Source organism: Lonchura striata, chromosome 1, assembly GCF_050655825.1.
Source record: "Lonchura striata isolate lonStrDom1 chromosome 1, ASM5065582v1, whole genome shotgun sequence".
In the NCBI taxonomy this organism is placed as follows: domain Eukaryota; kingdom Metazoa; phylum Chordata; class Aves; order Passeriformes; family Estrildidae; genus Lonchura; species Lonchura striata.
The window spans coordinates 60,818,026-60,841,911 of NC_140703.1; the positions used below are offsets into that span (position 1 = coordinate 60,818,026).

Below are 23,886 nucleotides of genomic sequence, written 5' to 3' on the forward strand. Positions count from 1 at the left end.
TACAGAAAGCACTGCAAGTAATTTTGTTTTTTCAATCTAGGAAAATGCAGGTGAAAGGAGTACAGTCCTTCCTTCTTCTACACACACTGGAAACATCCTCCAGCAAAGCAAGTGAAAGTACATCTTTAAGAAGAAAACTCCCACAACTTTAAACACTCTCAGCAACTGCAAATCCACTACAATCCTTTACTGCCTTCATTGCTACTTACTAGTTCAAAGTACAACATGCCTAACTTCATCTCTCAGACACTAGATGGTCAAGTAAATATCATGTATTTTCCTTACACACATGCATGATACATACAGGCACCATATCCTTCCTCAGATGTACAACCTGCAATTGTGACACTGGTCTTCAAACCCTGGATCACTTTGGTCCCCATGCTCTTATTAATATTTCACATCCTTCCTCATGTGTGAGCAGCAAAACCATGAGCTTACTAATGCCATGTACTTTCCTACTTCTGTGCAATATTTATAGTGCTGCACAGCCAAAGACCACACTTCAGTTGCAGCACTGCAATGAGAACTCCCTTTGAGATGATTCTCTGCACAAATTCTTGAGCCTTCTTCCAATAAATCACCAGTTTGAGGACAGTCCCTTATCATGCTTGTGTAACCACAAACCTGGCTCCTTTGTGTGTGGCTGCATGAAAAATTACTTCTGATTTATGCTGATAATTCAAAAAAATTATTTGGAGTATGGTGTACTAATAACTTGTTCTACACGTGCACAAACCTGTACATAATATGCTGGTAATGATGCGATATCATCACAAAAGCTGTGAATATATTGATATTAACCAGACTTACACCAAGATCCAGCCCCCAGGGAACCTTACAAGGAACAGCTGCACTCCCATAGAAGAAAGGCACGCCTAAGTTCCTCTCTAAACTAAGAAAGATTAATGAAGCAACTTTGCCAATGTTTGTGGTATTTATTCCACAGTGACTCCACGGCACAATTGTTTTAAACTCACACTTCACTGCAGACTTAATAGATATATCAGGGACACAATATAGGGTGAGTCTGCTACAATAGAGCAGTTGATTAATAGCTTAGGAATTTGGGAGATGTGGGTTTTTTACAATTCAAAATGCTGGGAAGCAATTTGCTTTAGTTCTACTGTAAACTGGTCTTTAACAATTGTTAAGTCATTTTGAAATATTCAGTACGAGTAAGCCCTGGCTTCTCATTTACTTCAGAGACTCCATTTTAAAGTTTTCAATTTTTCAGGCAGCAAAACAATTAATAATGTGAGTAAGGAAAATCATTCATAGCATTAACCAAAGATGTTTATATTCCTTTCTCAAGGAAAACAAAACAAAACAAAAGGACAGTTAGTAGACCAGGTAACCAATCAAATAACATTGTAATTCAGCAGCATATTTCCATGTACATAAATGTATACACAGTATTGGTGAAGCCTGTAGCATCACCTCTTAGGCAGCTGCTGAACAACTCCAATGCAAGATGCTGCTTCCAGCTGCTTGTAACTTGGCCAGACTTTGACTCCTTGGGTTAAAATTTTCCAAGTTGAATGTCTGCCTCAGGCTAAATTCTGTTCCATGTGCTGTAGAAGTTACCTCTGAGTGAGGGGTGCAGAAAGAGGCAGACTGGAATTAGAAGAACTCGGCCAAAATACTTGAGCTGTTTTCAGAACAAAACGAGGGAAAATGCAATCTCCCAATGGCAATACGCATCTGGAAACTTGGAAGGCTTTAATGCACTTCCATCTTCTGATGACAGATCTGAATGAGGGGTGGAACCCTTTTGGAGGTACTCCTTTTGCTGCCCCCATGAAAAGTCCACCTGCATATGGTCAAATGTCTGAAACCAAACTGCACTGTGTGCATTTTCAGTAGGTGCTTGCTAGACCACATCCACATTCTTCTCAGCTCCTCATGGTGACCAGACAACACAAGTAATTATAAGCAAGTACAGCAACACAGGCCACAGCCATGACCTACCATCACTGGTTACCCTCAACAGGTGGCTCTGACAGCAAAGTCCCAGGTGTTACCTTACGAATCCAGTTGATGAGGGACAGTAACACAAACATGCTACCCTAGGCTGCCTATCTGCTTTTTGGCACTTTTTCTAAGGGAAAGAAAATCTAGGAAATTACTTACAAAATGCAGTATTAAAAGTACAATAAGCAAAGCAGAATTTAGAAATTATTAGAACTATGTGGTCTGTGTTAACTAAAAATGTCTCTTAGTGCTCATATGCATCAATCTCTATTAGATAAATCCGTATTTGCAACTGACTTGGTCACATTTTTTCCCACTGAAGCTTTGCTATAATTAACACATAAACTCCTCTTTTTGCGCTTGCTCTCCAGAGCATCATCAAACACTTCCAAATCACAGAGGGAATTATTTATTTTCTCTCAGGTTCTTATATGCTTCTCATCACTACAGTAATCTGTAAGATAATGGATATTGTTATCCACATATTTTTAATACAGGAAACTAAGATATATTAAAGCAAAAAACTATGGACACTGAGTCAGCAATTTTGACACTCAAGGCTTGTATTTCTAACGTGCTTAGACCTGCAAAACGTCTTCTGTACACAGAGACCAAACAGACACTCATTTATGTTCCAGATGGTTAAGTTTAGCATAACTGCAAAGCAGATCCCAGGCCAGGCTCCCAGGAAACTCAACAGGCCACGGGCAAAACCCTTTATGTTTATGTGGAAAACAACGTCCAGGCTGCAAAATCCAATTCTCCAGCTGTCTCAGCCACGAAGCTGCCTCTCCCTCTGTGTACAGTTGTTTGCCTCATTCACGCTACCTCTTCTCACTGCTGCCCAGCCAGAGAGCTGCTACACCGTGGGGGACGCACGTTGTGTCCCGAGCTGGCCGGGAAGGACGCTGGCACATCCTGTCACGACCTCGGGCACAGGCCCGAGGCCGACAGGTGAGCCCGGCATCCTGAGCACTTGGCTTTGCAAACTTACCGACGGGGTAGGTCTGGGCACAGGGGAGAGGCGGTAAATGTATAGAATATATAGAGATCAGCGACATCCACTGGGTGGCAGGCATGTTTCACGGGATCCAGATCCAGTGCGTATACAGAGGTACCCACAGCGAATGCTCCTAAACACTGGGCTTGTTCCCTGTCTCAGAAGCCACAGTTGAACTGACATGGTAAAGAAAAATTTTAAAACATTTAAATCCCACAGAGGGAAGTTAACGTATTCTGCCTTGGTTTTAACACCAGCTTCTTGTCCACGGTGCTGAGGCATTGCAACTGCCCTGGCATTTGGGGATTAGCGCTGAGGGGACCCGCATACAGAAGGGACACGCATGTCCCTTCTGTATGTGGGTGCCCTCACTCGAGGTAGCAGGGACCCTGTAAAAGTGTTCACAGTCTCTGCTGCACTAATTAATGACCAATGCCTACTGAGATAAAGCCTTTAAACTCTTCCCCAATTTAACAAACTCGGGGGGGAGAATTTTTTTGGACTAACAGCTGTAAATGAGTCCATGTGTGTAAGCAGCTAAGCTTTAAAGTTGAAAGAAACATAAAAAGCCAGTATTTTCCAAGGATTTCCACTTAGCATCTGAGTAGAATAATTTCAAAAGTTGTTTAGATGGAGAAGAGCCATCAACCAAATTTCAACCCAGGGCGTATATTTATAGCCATGTTGTGAACGACATAAAAAGTACACTTATAATGGAAATGCTGACAAATGCAAAACTGCAGCTAGCTATGACAGTCTGACCACAAGCCCTCCTCGTGAGAGGAAAAGGCAGCCTCCCCACCTCCTTTCTCAGGCAGCTCGACAGCGAGCTGGGGCGGGGGGTACTAGATACAGGTACCACTGCCCTGTTCTTGTAGGATGGATCGAGACAACTCTTACACCCTGTATTTCCCACATGTTGAAAGAGCCACCTCCTTGTTTTTGCCATAAACAACCGGAGGGCCTCTTACAGCCATGACTCACTCCGCAGGCTTCTCCTCCACCCCTGTGCGTGACTGTAGCAAACAGGCTGCCAGCTGCAGCCGGTGAATTAACACGACTATTTTTCGCAGAACCGTGGGGAGATCAGTCACACAGGGCTGGGCGAAGGTGGGGAGGGGTGCGAGCGTGTGCTGTGGAACACCAGCCCGGGGTGAGTTTTATCTGTGGGGGAAGCAGCGGAGGAGGCGATCCGGGGCCAGTGTGCCGGGGACGCCCGAGTGTGACCGCATCGTCCCTGTCCCCCGCCCCGGGACGACGCCGCCCTGGCCCCGCTCTCCCGCGGCTGCCCCACCACGGCAGGAGGGGCGGGCGGCCGGGAGGGAGGCAGGCAGGGACAGAGGGAGGGCAGGGCGGCGGCGCCAGGGGCAGTGGGGAGAGGGAGGAGGCGAAGCTGGTACGCAGCAGGAGCCTCCCGACACACGCGCCGCCGAACTCCCAGAAAGTTGGCAGCGGCGTCCGGCGGGACGGGGCTCCGCTGGCCGCCGCCCCAGGGCGCGCTCCGCCGCCCGGCCGGGGCCCGCTGCCTCCCCAGCCCCTTCGCACCCTGTCACCGCCCGTCTCCCCACATCTTTCATCTCCCATGGGTGCCGCGGGGCAGGGACTGCCCGGCACGGGGCGCTGCCGGCGGTGGGGCTCGAACCCGCGGCCCGCGGTGTCTCTCCCCACCGTAAGGCAGGCGGCTGAGCCTCCCGGTGCCCCCGAGCGCGGGACGCGGGCGGCGGGCGGCACTCACCGAGCGGCCGCGGCTTCTTCTCCCAGTCCGGGCGGCTCCCGCTGAGCGCTCTCCTCCTCGGGAGCGAGGGAGGAGGAGCGGGAGAGGGTAGGAGGTGGAGAAGGGCGGGTAGGAGAGCGCGGCTTGAGCCCTCCCGGCTCCCGTCGCCGCGCTCCCTCCCTCCCCGGCGCCGCCCCGTCCCGCCCCGGCGGCGCGGCGAGCGGAGGGAGTGCGGGGCAGCGGCGCGGCGGGCGGAGGGGAGCGGCGATGTGAGTGCCGGGGCCGGGGGAGCGGGCACGGCCCCCGCCCTGCGAGCCGGGCTCGGGCCGGGCTGGTGGCGTGTGGTGCGGGGGCAGGGCCGGGCCGCGGGGCCGGGGCCGGTGGGGCTGCGGCCGTGCCCCGGCTGTGGCCGGCGACCCCCGCCCCGCTGGGTGAAGTGTTTCGGTGTCGCTCCGGTCCCTCTGCTCCCGTCCGGCCTGCCGCTCTCTTCAGGCTGTTTGCTTCTGCTGCGTTGCCTTGCTCTTATCGCCCCGGCACAGGCCGGGCAGCTTCGCCTCCCGCCGGCGGGGCGGGGAGGGCTGCGAGGGATGCAGCCCCTGGCTCCTCACCCTGCACCTCCTCTCTGTGCCCTTTCTCGCCTCCTCTCTGTGCCCTTTCTCACCTCCTCTCTGTACCCTTTCTCGCCTCCTCTCTGTGCCCTTTCTCACCTCCTCTCTGTGCCCTTTCTCACCCCCGCTCTCTCTCTCCCTCCCTCTCCCCTGCACTCCCTCCTGCCCCTCTCTCCATCCCCCCTGGCCTCCCTCGTCCCTCCCTCTTCCAGGTCCCCCCACCTTGCGGCCGCCTTTGGTTCTGGGCGAGGCGTGAGGAAGAAAATAGTCCGCGCCTTGGTTCTGTCTGGCTGTCACTACCTCTTGAAGCCTTTAATTAGGAATTTTGTGTTAATACCTGGACACATTTTGGGGAGGGGGATGTGTAAAAATCCAAGCTGCTGTCTTTATTAGGTGGGAATGACATATAGAATGGTATATCTATCTACTTGTTTCTGTTTTGTTTCAAAATATCCTAACTTCCTGCTGAAAAAAAGAATCTTAACCTGGTCAAAAATTTCTCTAGAGAAATTTCTCTAGAGGTCTGTCTGTGGGGCAGTACTTGATGGTGAGCTGTGTGAGCCTGCCTTACAGACTGGTACTAGGTACAGCAATGTTCTTAATTTTAGTTATTGCTAAAATTATACCTGAACAGATTCCTGACCCAATTTATGTTGTTGGTTTTTTCCTCTCTTCTAATACTTATCACATTCTTCCTGACATAGCCCATATCCTTCTTCTGCATCTACAGCAGCAGATCTCTGCTTTCAGGAGATATCCATGACTTCAGATATTTAACTTTTGAAAGCTGACTCAGTTCACTTTAGGTTCCCTGTATAAGGATGAAACACACACCTAAGGAGTTCAGTATGCTTCTCAAGTGTCTCTTTCAGATGCAAAGAGTGCTGGTTTTGAGATGACCATTTCCATCTATTGTCAGGGAGAACTACTATTTCGAGAACTACAGTTTCCATCTATTGACAGACAACTCTACCTCACTATTTAGACAACTGAAGTTAGAGGAGATGACCTAGAGAACTGCAGCTCCATACATGCAAAAGGCTGCTTTCTCTGATATCTTTGTGCATTCTTGTATGTTAAAGTATTTGTGGCATTAGAAATGGTTGAGTCACCATCCCTGGAGGTAGTTCAAAGACACATAGATGTGTCACTTAGGGACATGGTTTAGTGGTGGATTTCACAGTGCTGGGCTAAGGGTTGGACTCAATGATCTTAAAGGTCTTTTCCAACCTAAATGATTCTGTGATTCTGTAATTTACAGTTTCGAAAAGAGGTCTGGCAAAGAAGATTCATGTGAATACAGGTCAGGCTGAGCAGCTTCTGCAGTCTATTTTCCATTGGATATTGTAATTCGTATGTAGCTCACAGGGGGCTAATATAATGATAAAAAGAAGCAGATGTTTGGGTTGTGAATTAGAATTTGCCAAGAGCTTGCAAAAAATATATGTGACTTGAGAGCCAGAAGAGCAAAGCCCTTCAGAGAACTGCCATGTTTCATGTGGATGAAACTCTCATTCAGGGCTTCTCTGGAGGAGCCCATGGGTAAACATATGTTGTGTGATCTATTAGAAAGCCAACAAGCTGGGATTAGGCAGGACAGTCCCATGTACTTGCAGTGTCAGAGATAGTCTTCTCCTTACCTTCTTTTTAAATGCCTTAAAAAAAAAAAAGTTAAGGGTATTTAACTAATAATGGTTTTTAGGGTACAATTAGTACACTACGAATGAACAGAGTTGCTGTGAATTATCAGGGAGTGTGAGTCATTAAGGGCCATGGCACTGGGACCTACTTCACAGTACAAGAAAACATTTTTTATCTTCTCTGCCAATCTTAGCATTGCAATTTTAGGTCTCAGAATACTGGGATATTTGAACTAGAATTAGCTGTTCTTGAGCAGCTTCCCATGTGGAGGAAGATCTGTTGTGAAATACATGGAATTCTTTTTTCTTTTGTTTTTTTTCCTACTTCTTTCTGTTACAGAAGTGTTACTTTTGTTCAGAAGTATGCAGTATTTCAAATAGCATTAGAAATAACAACAGATTCTGTCCTTTTGAGTGGCTGTTATAGTTTTCAAAGCAAATGCTTCCAGATTTTGTTTGTACAGTAAAATTCTTTTTCATTGTGTCCAGAACCACCTAAACCAGTTGTTTCTCTTTCCCTCTTGATTTCAGTACATGGTAGGAGCAAAATCCTCCAGCCCAATCTCCATGTAAAGTTTGGCAAAGTTGTCTCAGCTCAAGATAGCTACTTGATGAGGATTTTTAAGATTCCCTGTATAGGGAAAGCTGTTTGCACCACCTTTTGAAACTTTAATGGTACAGTAACTTATGAGGAGAAGCAGCCTGTAGGTTGAGGGTTCAGAGCCCTGGACTCTCGTACTTGAGTTACTCTGCAGGTTACTTCTGAACCTGTCCTTTTTGCATACTCCCAAACACATGGTTCCCATGCTGGGATGTGTAACCAGTCACCGCAGCATAGGCTGTGTGATTCTCCTGGCTCAAGAAATGCATTATGCAGAGTATAAATACTTGAGTTTCAGTGCTTTCTCTTTGAGTTTCATCATTTTCATATCTTTTGGAATGGCAAATAACAGGCATTGTTAATGCAGAGTTGCTACTTGTTCTTTCTTGTCTTCTTGTTCACTCTGATGCTTTAGTTTCAGAAATCTGAAAATGTTTTTAACATTGATCAATTGGCACTCTACTGTTTGCAGCCAAGACTTTGTCATCTCATGAGTTTCAAAAAAAAAACCAGTTTGATGTTCATTTCCTCCTTTTCCTTCCTTTTCCTTTAGCCCCCTAAAATGTTGTACATCTTCTTCTGAGTAGTATGACCAGTAAAAGTTGAAAGAAGATCACTGTTCTCAGGGAGACACAAACTGGTTGTGAGTTAGTATGAGATTTCCAAGTCTGGATGGGTCTTACAGCAATTTGCCCAGAGCTTCCCCAGTACCCATCTCTATGGGGGCTGCCCTGTTCCCTGGTAACCGGCTACCAAATCAGCTTGCTCAGCCAGCCCGAGAAAGTCAGGCTCCAAAGAGATTGTCCAGAACCCTTCTCCCGAGTCAGAGCTTCACGGTAAAACTGGCACCCCTCTCTGGGTCTGTGTCACCAAACTCCCTTTTGGGAGCCATGTCTGGCAAAATGTGTGCAGTGCTAAACCTCAATCCTGCAAACCTGGACAAGGCAGACATGATGTACTCTAGACTGTCTTCTGTACTCCAGACTTTCCTCCTTACTAAAAGGAAGAAAGGGAGCTGTACTGGTGCTGGCCAACTTTCTAGTCCTTAGGAAGCTGGCACAGCTGTAGAGCTGAAAACAAGAATCAACCTCAACTTCTGACAGAAGACAAGGACTCTTAAAAGCTATTTTGACTGCAATGACTTTACAAAATAACTGTTTCCCATTATTTGTACACAATTATTCAAGAATAAAAAACCTACTTTATTCTCAAGCCTGTATTTGTCAGATTGATAAAACAATCACAGACTTAAAAAATTGTCATGGATCTGAATTGTGACTGGAGCCCATGAAGAACTTGTAGCATCTCAATAAAGTGGGATTTCACTTCAGTTGCTGCTCCTTTCCAGCAATATTCCTTTTTCGTTTGCTCTCATTGCAGGACCACTGTAACTTTGCAGGTTCTGCTGTTGTTTCAGTGGCAGGTCTTATTCAATGGACATTTCAGCTGAGTTGGCTCTTTTTTTTTCCAGTTGTGTGAACTCAAGTAGAAAATCTTTAAGAGAATTATTTAGTATATAAGGTTCATGCTCATAAGCGACAGAATTGAGATCATAAGTTACACAATTCATTAATCATAAAATGCAGGATTTAAGGTTCTTGGGATAGCTGTGCACACTACCGTTGACATTATTTTATATGTAACAGTAGAGAGAGAGATTTTATGAAAACCAATAGGAAATGAAACAAAAATACTTTTATCAAGATGTTGATTTGTACTGAAGCCACAGGTGGCCCTCAGGTTCCTGAGAGGGATTACTCTGTGTATTGCTACAGTGGTTTGCAACAGATGCCGTGTCCAGCAGTAAAATAGAGCTGAGAAAATATGGCTTGTCAAATTCTCAGGTCTTGACTTGTGGTGGGTGCAGCTGTACAGTCTTAATTTTAGCACTTACATTTGATTCTGTTGAAGAGAAAGAGACTCCTCTCTTTGGTTAAACTTGGAAGAAGGCAGAGGTTCTTGCACATCCCAAACATGCAGTGATGCTTTTTTTACAGTTTATGCTTTCTGTCAAAATTGGTCCATTGCCATAGGAATGGCATGCATTTAGCTAGAAATTTGTTGTAGATGGTGTCAAAGGGTTTATAGACAAGTTATAGTTCAAGCAGGAAAAAGGATCTTGAGGTATTTCTGAGCTTTCAATTTCTCCCTCCTGCTCAGCTGGTTTTCCAGACAGAGCATTAGATTTCTCTGGCTTTACCCCAGTATGTTCGGGTATAAGTCCCAAAAAACCCTCTTTTAATTAAATGTGTGACTGAGTAATCACACAGTTCTAAAGTTCACCATTTAGGGATGAGTGGATTTCTGTTTAAATTGGGAAAAGCCCAGCTGCTTCTTTCTGGATTTCCAGGAAATTGCTTGAAAAGTTGTGCATTGCTAACCATGTTATTGCTTATAGATTGATATATTTTTGCAGAGTACATCTTTTGTACTTTGACTTTCAAATAATCATAGCCTCTTGGCTATTTTATTTTTATTTATTTTATTTGTATTTTTGTGTGAAGCACTGGTGGGAGAATGTATTTTGATACCTGCTTCAATTCTAGGAGTTGAGTTGATCAGATCTGTTTCTGTAATTAAAGATCTGCTTACATGTATCATAAGGATTGAGGGTACTATTGTTGTGCATGGAAGAAGTTTTGGTTTTATTGAATAAGAATATCAGGAAGTATTGTCCTTAAACTTTGTACAGTGGTCTTCATGTATCATAAGGATTGAGGGTACTATTGTTGTGCATGGAAGAAGTTTTGGTTTTACTGAATAAGAATATCAGGAAGTATTGTCCTTAAACTTTTTACAGTGGTCTTCAGACAAAAAGCCAAGATTCATTTTTTCTGATGTTATCAGTGTAATTGTGGTTATTTTTAAAATGTTGTCCCTCATTCTTTGTCATTTTAATTTAAAAATATAGAAGTCAGTTGTTCAAATGTGTTCTGGTGAACAAAAGCATTGTTTCTGTTGCTGCAAGACAATGAGAAATAGAATTGCTTCTACACGATTCTTATCTGGCATTAGAAGGTGGTTTTTGATGAAGAAACAGGCATTGGAGGTTGTTGGTTTTACTGTTAAATACTCTGATATACTAACTTTTCAGCTCTGAAGAGTTTTCCCCAAGTTTCCTCGCTTATCTAATTACATGGGTCAGAAATTCCCACTTTTTTACACTGAAACATCCAAACAATTTACTGCTGTGTATGTGACCCCACAGGTCAGAATCTGGTCTGGGATTCACTCCCCACAGTAGCTCAGTGTTGTCCAGAACTGCACCTTTGTGTTGCTGAGTTCACTGTATACAGTATCCAGCATTTTATGAAAAACAGTGCAAGTTGTATTTTTCTGACCGTTCCATGTTTAAATTGGGTATCTAGAGCTGCTTGTTTTTCTCTGGCTTGCCTTGTCTCATATTTCTGGTTCTTACAGCACTGCCTCAGTTGTAAAAATTCTGCAGTTTTTGAAGATCAGATGGTTAAAATCCTAATACTGAACTGTGCTTTATGAGACACAGTTGTTAATACAGCTATTCTTGGTAGACTTTGTTTAAAAAAAAAAAGAAAACCAAGTTTCCTTTCATAGTATTTAATCACCCAATGAGGACTAAATTTAGTTTCTGAAGAGATATATAAATATGTATGAAAACCTGTGGCTTTAGTTACTGTTTAAGATTATGCATCTTTTCTTTTCTTTCCCCAGGGCCGATTACTGGAAATCTCAGCCTAAAAAATTCTGCGATTACTGCAAGTGCTGGATAGCAGACAACAGACCTGTACGATGGTCTACCATACTATGTCAATTATTTGAAATATTAGGAATTTGAATTACAGGCTTTAAACATCACTTTTTGATACTAGTCTGTTGATGCATGAAAATTGTTCTATAAAAATGCCTTTGTAATACCTGTGGTGTTTTAAATATATTATGTCAGAACCAGATACCCACATACAAGATGGTGTCTGCTGTTCTCCTTGGCAGTACAGATAGGGACTAAGTATCTGACTCTGCTTATTCTTCAAGTTCTGTAACTTAACATTTGGTCTGTCTTGAAGCTGTCTGCACCTGTCCTTCCCTTTCATGTGCAAGTAGAAAGCAAAACCTGGCATCTGTACTGTTTGTATGTGGTAGGCACAGTACAGCCAGTGCTCTGAGCTCTTAAAGCTGGTTTCTTTCATTTCACACAGCCCACAGAAGCATTACTGGGTTACAGAAAGGTGTTTCAGACTTCTCTTTTGCAGACGACTAGACACATTGGTATCTTCCTTAGCAGTAGGTTTTGTATTCCTGACTGTATGCCAGGGAGAGCTGAGCTTCCTCTGGCTTACAGTAAGATACCTAATTAGCTCACATGAACTACAGGTATCTTCCCAGAGTAAGTGAAGAGAAATACGTGTCAAAGGAGGGATTTGAGCAATTTATAAAGTCTGTCTCTATACAAGATGAGTCATCCTGGTATGTGCATCCTCTGCACATCAGTTTGTGCAAAGGTCAGGCTTAGGCATCTAACATCTGAACACCCAAATGAGCACAGATGTTTTTATGTGAGAACCACATGAGGACTACCACTGTTGTACCTGAGCTTCTGAACTCCTTCCATCTCCTACTGGTGTCTTTCTGGCAGCTTTTTGGCTTGCAGACTGTTCTGTTATCCTTAGTTATCCAACTCCCCCACTTTTCCTTTTCCTCATTCTCGCTCTCTTTTTTCAGATTTTTGAATCTGCAGTCTGGTTTAAATTCATGAGATATTTCTGAAGTGTAGCATAATGTAATTAAGGGTAGTAACTAATACTTGGAACATTAAATAACCTATATGGTTTTTAAGTTTGCATAAGAACAGGGACAAAAAAAAAAATGATGATATGTGAGAGGATAGCATGAAGAGGGAACCCAGATTCCCTGTTGTCTCTAACGTGTGCTGAGCACTATTATTTGAAAAAAAAAATGAATCTTTTAAATATACTACAAGATTTTATAATTTCTCTGTTGAATGTTTCTCATGATATTCATGTATTCCTATAGCCATTTTAGAATAAATCATCTCAGAACAGGTTACATTTAGTCTTGTTCAACTAAAATTAGTCCAACTAAATTTTAAGTAACTAAAATTAACTGTTTTAAAATTGTATAATACATATTACTTTTCTTGGTTTTTTTTTTACTTTGAAGAGCATTGAGTTTCATGAAAGAGGAAAGAATCATAAAGAAAATGTGGCAAAGAGAATTAGTGAGGTAACTCAAATACCTTAATTGCACAATGTTTATTTTTACTCTTCTACATTATCAGATTGGTTTAATTTATTCTTTTGGGGGTTTTGTTTTGTTTTAGATTAAGAAGAAAAGCTTGGAAAAGGCAAAAGAAGAAGAAAACATGTCAAAAGAATTTGCAGCAATGGAGGAGGCTGCAATGAAAGCATATCAAGAGGATATGAAAAGGCTTGGAATTAAGCCAGGTAGTTGATAGAGTTGTCAGAAGATAAAGACAGAATTGAAAGAATATTGACTAGGAGAGTTTTGTCTTACATTGGGTTTAGGAGTGAGAGAAGGCCTCCAGGACTGTTGCTCATTAAAAAAAAAATGGAGTTTGCAAATTGCCAGTAGTAGAAGTTATAGCTATGGTATCCCCTGATCCATGGAACAATCAAATCTGGAGTAGAAAAATTAAACAATGTGTTAACAGAAAGCTAGGCTGTAGCTGGTGCTTTGAATCAGCAGTGCAGCTTCCTTTGATTAATTGTATGTTTCACTTTTGCCAGTTGGAAGCAAAAGTTCCCATGAGTAGGAGAGGCAGGCTGGGTTCCCACTGGTGTGAAACAGTGGAGATGAGAATCTCCTAGTCAGCTTGCAGCTCAGCAAGTATCTTTGTTCTGGACATCGAAGACATACTATCCTTTAAAAACAAGTTTGTAGTTTCAGGCTCTTACAGCAGCTGTCTTTTTCATAACTCTTTTAGTTTCTCTTTTGTTGTTTAGTTAGAGATCATTGGTCCTTAAGATTTTTCTCTTTGTTACTCATCATTTTAAATTTGGACATTGTTATGATGCTATAGTAGTGGTACAGAGCAAGATTCTTTTAATGTAGTTTTCTGTGCACTGGCTAGGAGTATAATACTAAGGATTTTCACTCATTAATGAAAATATGTATAAGAACAAAATTTCTTATTTTCTGTTGTGCAAGAGTGACTAATATTTAAGTTCAGAATACTAGTCTTTTTTAAAGGATATTTTTTTCTCTAAGATGATGTAGGGTCCAGTTCAACACAGAGTAAAACGCAGAGTAACACAGTGGAAACTAAAGGAAAGAAAGAAAAGAAAGAGAAGAAGGAAAAGAAAGAAAAGAAAAAAAAGAAACCTCAGGATGCCTCGATGCCACCAAAAATTGAAACAAAGGAGTGGGTGCAAGGATTATCTCCCGAAGGCTATACATACTACTACAACACAAAAACTGGAGGTAAAAGCTACTGAGGAACTAGTGCAGATATAGTTACTGAATATAAGTGAGAAAAGGCTATCTGCGGTTTTTTTTTTTACTTCTCTGCTCTTTCAGCTGTATGCTGTTAATTAAAATGTGAACACTTAGATGGAGTTTTGGTATTTAACATTTAAAACTTGGGTATCCAGAATTTCAGACTCATTTTACTGTTGATTAATAATGGAAGAATACAGTAATTCCATAGTTTCTGGAAATGTTTAGCCTGCCAGGGGTTAAGTACACAAAGATAGCCGTGTTCTTCCTGAAGAAGCTTTGTGATCAGGAATGTGAAATAAACTCATTGTGTCTTTCCACATTTACAGGATTTATCTAACTGACTTCTCTTGAGGAGCTGCATGTTGTGATTTACTTTAGAATATAAAAGCAACCCTCTTTTATGATTAATGAGAATGTTACAAACTGGTTTTTTATAAATTGAAGGATTGATATTGGTATTTACTGTAGTCTTTTATAATTTAATTTTCTTTTTAACCAAAAATCCTGTATCTCTGCATCAGGCATAGTAATAGAGTCTGGAGGGTTGTTAGCTCCAGTAAAGCCAGCTGTAATTATGATACTGTGGTTTATTGTTCATACCATAGTTTGGTCAATGATTATTTATATTCCAGCATGATGTATATATATTTATATAATTTGTTTATATGTGTGCACACTGCAGTGTCATATCCTTTAGATCTGTTTTTCGTAAAGATTATTAAATATAAGCGAAATTGAATTATGTGAAATGGGTGAAATATGCTTTTGTTTTTTAGAATCACAGTGGGAGAAACCTAAAGGATTCCAAGGCAACTCTCAAAACTCACAAACGGTAATAAAATTATTAATAGTTTTCTTTGTCCTTGTAAACATTTAAATAATCTAAGCAATCTGCAAGTTGTCTGATTGAGGAAGATTAATTTTTTGCCCTTTAAAGTTAGGAATATATAATTTGAATATGTAGAATCTTTTATGACAAGCTGCAGTTTTACTATAGAAATCCTGTTTGGCTAATTTCTCTGTCAAGGGAAGAAAAGTAATTAGTGATGGTTGGGTTCCTGCAGAAGATACTTATTTTATGCTTCAGCCCATAAAATGGAAAGCTTTTGGGAAATTCTGAATAAATTTTGTTAAACCTTTTTTAAATTAAATGCAATTATAAAAACTAAATATTACACAGTTAAAGTAGTTAAGCTTCCTTTATCTAAGGCATCACTGAGACTACATTGTAGTAGTTGAAAAAAATAATGCTCATTTTTTAATGTTTGCTTTATGATACATATGTTGCATAATAAATAGTATTTTTCCTAGGTTTCTTACAATTATGGAACCTATATGCAAGCAATTATTCATTGAAATTAGTAATTTAGTGCATTACTTAATTTTCATTATTTGAAGCACAGAAAAGCTTGCAGAATAGTCCAAAGACAGAAAAATTTCTTATTATGATTAATGGGTTTTCCCATTAAACTTCCCACTCCAGGATTTTTGTGCTTCACAGCATTAAAAACAGGATTTTTCCAACGCTCCTGTGATGTTACATTTCCCTGTTTTCAAGATAGGTGACATAATACACTTTAGTTTGATGTCAGTTTTGTTGGATTTGCTGATGTTGGATTTTACACTAGTGTTCAAAAAAACCCTGGTGTTTTCAGAGTGCTTGATATTCTGTAGCTCTTTACATTGCATGCTATTCTGGCTTTCTCATTCCCTTGTCCTGTGGTTTTGCACAACTTGATAGTCAGCACTTCAACTTTATCTTTCTAGTGAATGCACAGCATTGCAATATGTAAAGTCAGTCTTACTGTAGCCTTCCACTGAAAGATGTGGTCCTGAAACTAATCTTGTATGGTCCTTGGTACATATTTACCCTGGCAGTGACCTAGTTCAGGCAGGGAAGGCATCAGAGTTTAGGTTAGTGCTTTGGAGACTTATTTCCTTGCTATCAGCATTCTGAATAATCAGAAAAAATGCCAATGTGGGCAGAACAGATTGGGGGCAAGAAGGCACTCCCTTCTTGGCATCAATTTGAAGTTAGTTCATCCTAGCCATATCAGAAGCACACACCTTCAACTTTCAGTATCTCTAGCACCACACAGCTGTATTTTGCCATTCCTCCTTCACCCTGCTTAGTGACTTTGTCCTGTCTTGAGTTATTTTCGCTGTCGCTAAAAACAAGCATTTGATTGCTCCCTTATTTAGTCTGAGCTAAGGATATTGGGAACATTCCAGATCTCTAGCAAGGACTCACTGCACAGAAATTAAAGGGCATGATTGCAATACGTCATGCCAGGAATCCTCCTGGTTTTACAGCACGTTAGGTTTTGCTCAGACTTGGTAAGAGGTGGGGAGGACATGAAGGGGCGTGTTAAAGGCTGCCTATAGCCAGTTAGACTGACAGTGTGCTTCTTAGCATTTATGTCACACTTAGTGTGCCTGGTGTCAGATATTGGCTGAAAACCTTTAACCAATAGGTCTACAAATGCTCAGGATCTAATTCTTAAAAAAAAAGAACTGGGTTATATGTTTTTTAGCCTCTTCATCCTTAAAATAAACTTCCCTTTTGCTTTTGTCAAAACCAGCACACTGAAACTTCTGAGGGCAAAACCTTGAGAAAGCGTGATTCTGAAGGCTTTCACACCTTGCCTGTTCTGAACTTATCAGTACAAGTTTTTTTGTGTTTACAGAATGAGTGCAAGAACTTTAGCTTCTGACTGTATTGTACTTTTAATAAAAAAAAACCCCAAAGTTTTAACAAGAGTATTAAGCAAATGTATAGGTGTGCAAAAGCCTCTCTGTATATCTCTGTATACACACACGCATTTATTAATACCAAAATAATGTATGGTGAAGTTGCCTAACACAGAGCTGGCAGTATTGGTACTTAAGGAGCAGGGAAGTAGGTGTGTTCTAAGAGGGGATGAAAACTTGTTTTCTAAGGATAATGTTAAGGCATGTGTAATGACTGTAATAAAATCCACAAAGATATACCAGCAAGTTCAGCCACATTTCATGTTTATTTATTAATCAGTAGAGGAAAAAGTGGAAAAGTGCAGAGATTGTTGAAATTGGTATTTTAGTAAAGAAGTAAAATTGTTGGCATGCAAAGTTTGATTCTGTAATTATTTGCTGTAATGTTCTATTTTGGGATAAATTTTTATTTGTTTGTGTATATTTAATTTGTGATAATATTTATTGGTACTAGTTTTCTGTAGCCCTCACAAAGATCTAAGTCTCCCAGAGAATTTTTTCATCAGTTTTCACTAAAGACAATGACACAAATAAGAAATTACAGCCTCAGGGGTGAATACTTTGAGAAAACCCAAACATGTAAAAGAATGGCCTATATGAAAATTTAAACAGTATGGCAACAGTTATTATGCAGCCTCACACTAATTATCCACTGAGAATAATTGTATAGGTGCATTTGCAGTATTTTAAGTTAGGGAATTCCATCTTATTGGAGTCAAAGGGAATACTTTCTAACAATGTTAGGAATTCAAGCAATAAACCAGTAAGATGATCACAGACAAAAATTATTCAGGGGTTGAATAGACTCAAAAGTGCTGCATTGGCTGATCCTGAAAACTTAGTTTCATGAGCTCCTCTATCTTTTTCCTAGGGAGCAGAGTGGGTGGAAGGTGTCACTGAAGATGGTCATACCTATTACTATAACACACAAACTGGAGGTAAGTACTTTCTTTCCAGTTAAACTGCGTCACAGAGAGGGTTTTAGAAAGACCTCTTTTTTTTTTGTTTTGCAAAAGCTGCATTTTTTTACTAAGTTTTGTATTTTTTAAGGTGCTGTCTTAGTTGAAATAAAATAGTTGCTTAAGTCAGCACTGGCTTTCTGGCTGCATTGTCAGTGTGCATACGTTTTTGCTTCAGAGGTTTTTTTGGATATTCAACTTGTAATTCTAAACTAGGCATTAATCTTTACTACATATATATTGAAATTACAGTTTGGAAACTAGAAGGAGGAAGGATTTTGTGTTGATGGGCATGTAGAACTGACTGAGAAGCTCCTAAACTTCCTCTTGCTGACATAGCATTGATAAGAAAGTCCAGAATCTTACCTCCTACTTCTTTTCCACTTTTTTCTCCCTACATGGGGAGTTTTGTGGTAACTCTCTCAGAACAGCATCTGTTTTCTAAATCTATTGGAATCATTTTAAGGTCAATGATGCCTATCTGGAGAGCAAGTGGTTTTTTTGCTGACTATGAGTTTTCCTTCTGCAGTTGGGTATGAAGTGGCATTGCTAATGATGCCAAGAATAGGGAAAAAACAAAACAAAAACAAAAACAAAAAAAAAAAAAACCAAACAAAAAAAAAAAAAACACCAACCAATAAAACCAATCCAAAGCCTTTCACTTCAAAACTGGGCCACTCCCCTGTTCAAAGGATTTGCAATTTCTTTTGAAAGGGAAAGATGCTGGTTATTTTTAAACATTGCCTTTCAAGTTCAGATGCATTTTTGCCTATGTTTGCTGTATTTTAAGTACTTTATGGACATATGACACTTGTGAAGAGTATGTTTCTAATCATCACATAGAGCAGAATTCTGGCTTTTGAGATTTCAAATTGATCCCTTGCTTTTATGTAGCTTTAAGTGTGTCTCTTGGGAGTACTTGAAAATTACTTCTCTCTTCTGTTAATAGTAATCCCATCCTCTGACAACAAAACAAACTTTTAACTGATACAAATAATTATAAGTGTCTCATGTCAGACACACAACTTAGGGGACTGATGGCTCCAGGCTTGGTGCTACGAGAATGGGAGGTTGCACCTACTCCACTCTTTATGTGGCACTTGGGAAATTGGACTTGCTCAGTTACTAATCTGAAGCCAGGTGACAGCAGTACCCTTAAGAGACTGTGCTGTTCATGCAAAGTTATTCATTGCCAGTTTCTTACATCTTTACTTCAAGATAGGCACTTACATGTGTTGTTTGCAGTTAGGAAAAAGTGTAGGGTTTTTTAATATCTGAAAGTTTATATAAAATTGTCAACTGAAAGTTGGTGTACTTTTGCCATATTTTTACTAAAACCAGTTTTAAGAGCATTGAGTCAACTTTTGAGTAATTCTTCTCAGTATATTTACTGGAATACTACTTCTAAATTTAAAATGAGGATGTATGTGCATGTACATATTGTGTATGTATTTCTAGTCTTTTCAGATTGATGTTTGTATTTCCTTGTTTGCTTGAGAGCTCTTTTAATTAGAGACATAATGTTACTAAGCAAAGCAGCACTAGAAAAGGGTTTAGCTGCCTGGAGACCTGAACCTTGCAGTTATCATTCTTTACTTTATCCTGTCCTTGTAATCAATGAACAGCTCAAATCCAATAGGCACATGTACAGGACAATTAATTTATTTGTCTGTCCTGTGTAAGGATGAGAGGGACCACAGTCTTGTGAGTCACAGTTTGCTGTGTGTGGTGGTTTTTGTAAGAGCTAATTAAAACAAGCTTTATCAACAGTGAACTCTGCTGTCCTGACTGTGTCTCTGCTGGGAAGAAATGTTATCTTTCTGATTATGGTTATTAAAACAAATGTACGAAACAAAGGCAAAAGCTTTTTGCTAAATTATTTGCTGTATTTTTGCATAAGGCAGCACTGCTTCTGAAAGGTTAGGTTGTTGAAGCAATAACAGATCAAAACAAGAAGCATGAATAATGTGGTTGTTTGAATGTCTTGGACAGTATCCACATGGGAGAAACCGGATGGTTTTGTTTCATCTTCAAATGAGAAGGGTCAGCGTGACAAGCCTGCAGAAACAACATCTGAATCAGACTCAGAAGATAGTGAGAATGAAGCAGAGAGTTCAGAAACAAACTTCAAGGTAAGTTTTCTTCAGATTTATTTTGCATACATGATCTTATACTTGAAAATTATAACTGAATCTTTTATGATTTGTGGTAGGTTGTACTTGCTGAAATGAGATTAAAACATGTGACTAAAAGTAAAATTTTGCACTTCTTAGTAAAATGAATATTTATTCAATTATTTGGCTCATTAGTGACACTCTTCCAGAATAGAAAGCTGATCTTTCCTTCAACACACCAGAAGTAACTTGAATTCTACAAGAGATGTGATGTTCTCTGAGAAAGGTTACTGTCATCTCTCTGAAATAATCCACAAAATGGTTTGGTATGAGGATGATTTCAACCTTTCATTGGTAAATGTGACTGCCAGTTGTGACTTCAGGGAATGCTTTGGACTGAAATTGGCATGGTTTTAGTTTTTTTATTAAATTGAGAAGAAACATAGCACATAGTACAAAATCTGTATCAATTATATATTTCAAACATAAATTTAAAACTTGTGATAAAATGTGTGATGTCTCTGATTGGGTTAGATGGTTTCCCTGGAGCTGATAATTCAGAACATAGAGAGACAGTTTAAATACAAAATGTATTCCTAGACAGGTGTAAATTGTAAAACACATACTTTTGTATCACTGTGCATCATTAGAAACTGTTACCAGGTATTAGCAATAAGTGTGTGCATCTGGATGTAGAGAAAGTTGCATGTGAAATTTTTCCTATTTATTTTAAGATGTGCTAAGATTTGTTTTCAAGTGAATTTGTAAGTTTGTTAACTTCAGCCTTGGTAGATGGCATTTTCCTGCTTTAATTTCTTGTAACTTTTAAGGTTTGTTTTCTTCTATAAAGCTAAAGAAGAAAAATGTAGATTCTATTGCAATATGAATTTATGGCTTCAAGTTACTCTTGGTTGAAAAGCATGAATAGTAGATAATAAGTAGATAATAGTAGCCAATAAAAGATGTAAAATAAAGCTACATTATGTTTTCATTTAGGCTTTTTTGCTTAAGATGGGTTTTTTCCTCTTTAGAGGAAAGGAGATAATGGTGGAGAATCAGAGGAAGGTAAAAAATCTCCCAAAGCTAAAAAGTTAAGCCCTTATGGGAAATGGCGAGAAGTTAAGTCAGAAGAAACCATGGATAAAGAAGAGAGTACATCAGCTTCCCAAGAAACCTCTAGTGATGGATCTAACAAGACCAACCCTTATGGAAAATGGAAAGCACTTAAGGAAGTAGGGGAAGAACAAGAAGAAGAAGAAGCAGGGTGAGTATCTTTTTACCATTCTTATTTTCATAATGTTGTTTGCAGAAATTGAAGCTCTTTTTCCTCTGAATTCTGGCAGAATTTGCACAACTGTGATTGGAAATGTTGCCCAAATACAATTATTTTCACAATTGTTATTTTAAGTAATAACTCTCATTGCAGACAGAGGTGGTGTTTTGGGTTTTGTGTAGAAGTTCATAATGAGTACAGTGTAAATTGAAGTGATTTAAGAATCATAGTCATGCACTGTTTTTTCAGAGGCTGAGTTTCAAAGCTATGTTACTCTAAGCTTACGTTCCTTACATCATCTCTTTCAACAATCTGATTCAGTTGCCCCAGGAGTTCCTATGATCTCTCTCTCTCTCTCTTCCCCCCCTGTCAGACCAATGAACTGCAGATGTTTTCATAAAGTGCATCTGATCAGAAGGGTTGTTTTTCTGCATAATGCCTGTGGTGAATCTTTTGTTTCTTCCTTGTGAAGTATGCTCTTTTATTGTAAGCTTCTTCTTGTGGAACCCTCAAGGAGTGTGGCAAAAATAGGTTTTGGAGAATGAAAAGAGTCTTTCTCCTTGTGCTTTCTCCATTCTCCAACATTATAGAGCAGGTAGACCTCCTACAGTGCTCATACTAAATTAAGCACTGATGCACTTCTTGGAGATGATAACATTCAGATAACATCTCCTGAATTGTACCAGCTAAACTGCTCCTTGACTGCTGAGCTGAAAAATTCTTTTGGGTTTTGGGAAAGCACTGTGTAGTACAAATTGCATTCAGCCACTGAACCTGATAGATCAGTCTGTACTTTAACAGACAGGCTTGAGATGAGCACACGTGGCAATGAAACAAATGCAGTTGTTCTTTACTTACTTTAAATCCAGTCTAGGCACAGTGCCAACCACTTCCAGAAAATTTACACTTTTGGGATACTGCAACAGTCACATTTTCTTGACTTTGCCACATTTTTGTGGCTCTTGTTTGGGTGCTTGAGCCAGATCCATGTCTTCTTAGAAGCATGGAACCTCAGACTGCTTCCATGCTTCTAAGCTGGAACACAAGCTGACATCAGGCTAACGCTCAGTAGTAGCAAAATATCTCTGCAGCAGTGTTGTGCTGGTGCGACACCTGTGATTTAGGTGAATTTCTGCCAGCTCTTCAGTTCTTCTTTGTCATGTGTTTGTGCCATGGGTTATCCTTGTGGAACACAGTGTTTTGCTGCTGACCCTTTAAAACTAATAGGTCATTTTTAGTTGTTGTCTTTGATTTGTTTGGATCAGTATTGGCTGTGATCCTGCCCTCTGAAGCCGCCTCTTCCAGCTTAGGATCACTGTCTGATTTGGTAAGCTGGGTCTCTCTTCTGCCATGCAGTCCTTTCAGGATGGACACCTGAGACAAAAACTCAAAAGTGTTCTGGCAGTGAACCACTGCTACTACTCACTGTCTACTGTCTTCCAGTATTCTTAAATTTACAGACATACAGCCCTCTTCTTGCAGGACTTTTGACACAGTGAGTGCTTGGGCCATGCTATGTGTTCTGTACGGAATGAGGTGTTCATTTGTTACTTTCTATGGCAGCCTACATAGAAGAAACAAAGAACATGGGTGTTTTTTCTTGATGCCTGTCATGATAATAACTAGAAGACTGCATCTAGCTCAAAGCTGTTTTGTCAAATAAAAATAGCTGTTGCTGTCTGCAATACACCATGTTGCTTTCTCCATGTAGATTAACCCTTTTACATTTTCCTCTCTTCTCCCAGTGAAAAAGTGGACCTGGAGCTTCCAAGTACAGAGAGTGACAATGTAGCACCCCCAGTGCTAGAAGATCCAGAAGAGGAAACAGTCATATTTAAAGAGAAGACCGTCACCTCCCTTGGCGACCTGACAGAAGGGGTGCCAACGTTTAAGAAGAGGAAATTTGAAAATGGAAAATCTAGAAACTTAAGACAAAGACTAAGTGATCAGTAATACTTAACAAATAATTTTTAATTCTGTTTAAGATAGAGTGAATTAAAAGTTTAATATTTTAAACAGGCTTTTATAAAGAAAGTGTTGGATAGAAGTTAAGGATTTATAGGTAATAAAACATACATGAGTTTAATATTTTTTTATTTTATTTTGATGTGATTTGTTTTGAAATGGAAGTTTGTGTTAAATTACTTATGCAGCAATATTGTAAATACATGTATTCTTTATTGTAACCATGCCATCCAAGTTCTGCTTGCTCTCTGTATGCTGTTTTAAATACATTTCATAAGGTTTTTTACTCCTTTTCTAAGTATGTGAGAATGCAGTAATCCTTAATCTGACAAAAAGGAAGTAGACCTTTTATTTTCATAGAGGAACTGGATCAACAGAATATACTAGAGAGTAAAATCATCCCCCAAGATTGTTTATGTGGCGTAGTTTCTCCACTAGCAAGTAAAATATTGTGCTTACTAACCTTCATCTGATCACTTGTAAAAGAGTGGGTAGTGAGACTGCCAGCATTTCAAACTGATCATTTAGAAGCTGTTTTTAGAAGAGTTAGTCACATCAGTGCCACCCATTCCAAATTATGTTCTGAAAAATTATTTGTGTATGTGCATGGTAAATGTATTAAACCTCTGCAGAAGATTTAACCCTGATGAATCCTAACTTGTAGTAACAGCACCAGAGCCTACTATTGGAGTAGACATTTCTGTGATGTCTTCCTGTCTCCTGATTTATTGTTATCTACTTGAATTTTTCCTTCCTTTAACTTACCAAGATTTCTTTTTTAGTCTTGCTTTCTTTTTGTCTATTTCCTAGCAAAATAGACAAATATTGCCT

The 23,886-nt window shown here is 40.1% G+C and overlaps 2 protein-coding genes across 3 annotated transcripts in view; one reads left to right on the forward strand and one right to left on the reverse strand.

Annotated features, from left to right (window-relative positions):
• Positions 1 to 4,871, reverse strand: part of ELF1 (E74 like ETS transcription factor 1) — an 88,364-nt gene extending 83,493 nt beyond the window's left edge. For both annotated transcript variants that reach the window (XM_021530807.3, XM_085556461.1), the window contains exon 1: positions 4,710 to 4,871. The gene's annotated coding sequence lies outside the window, so the exon portion shown is untranslated. The remainder of the gene's footprint in view (positions 1 to 4,709) is intronic.
• Positions 4,872 to 4,890: 19 nt separating this feature from the next.
• WBP4 (WW domain binding protein 4) lies at positions 4,891 to 23,178 on the forward strand. The gene is made up of 10 exons (XM_021530808.3): positions 4,891 to 4,957; positions 11,228 to 11,300; positions 12,695 to 12,757; positions 12,855 to 12,978; positions 13,763 to 13,975; positions 14,770 to 14,825; positions 17,616 to 17,682; positions 19,696 to 19,835; positions 20,849 to 21,081; positions 22,836 to 23,178. Coding segments are annotated over exons 1-10 (1,179 nt in total). The 5' UTR covers positions 4,891 to 4,955; the 3' UTR covers positions 23,044 to 23,178.
• The last annotated feature ends 708 nt before the right edge of the window (positions 23,179 to 23,886 follow it).

Bases quoted from the DNA above. Each gene is read 5' to 3' on its own strand.
- WBP4 (XM_021530808.3), top strand. The intron at 12,979-13,762 runs GTAGTTGATAGA...TTTTTCTCTAAG, and splicing joins AAGGCTTGGAATTAAGCCAG to ATGATGTAGGGTCCAGTTCA. The intron at 13,976-14,769 runs GTAAAAGCTACT...TTTGTTTTTTAG, and splicing joins CTACAACACAAAAACTGGAG to AATCACAGTGGGAGAAACCT.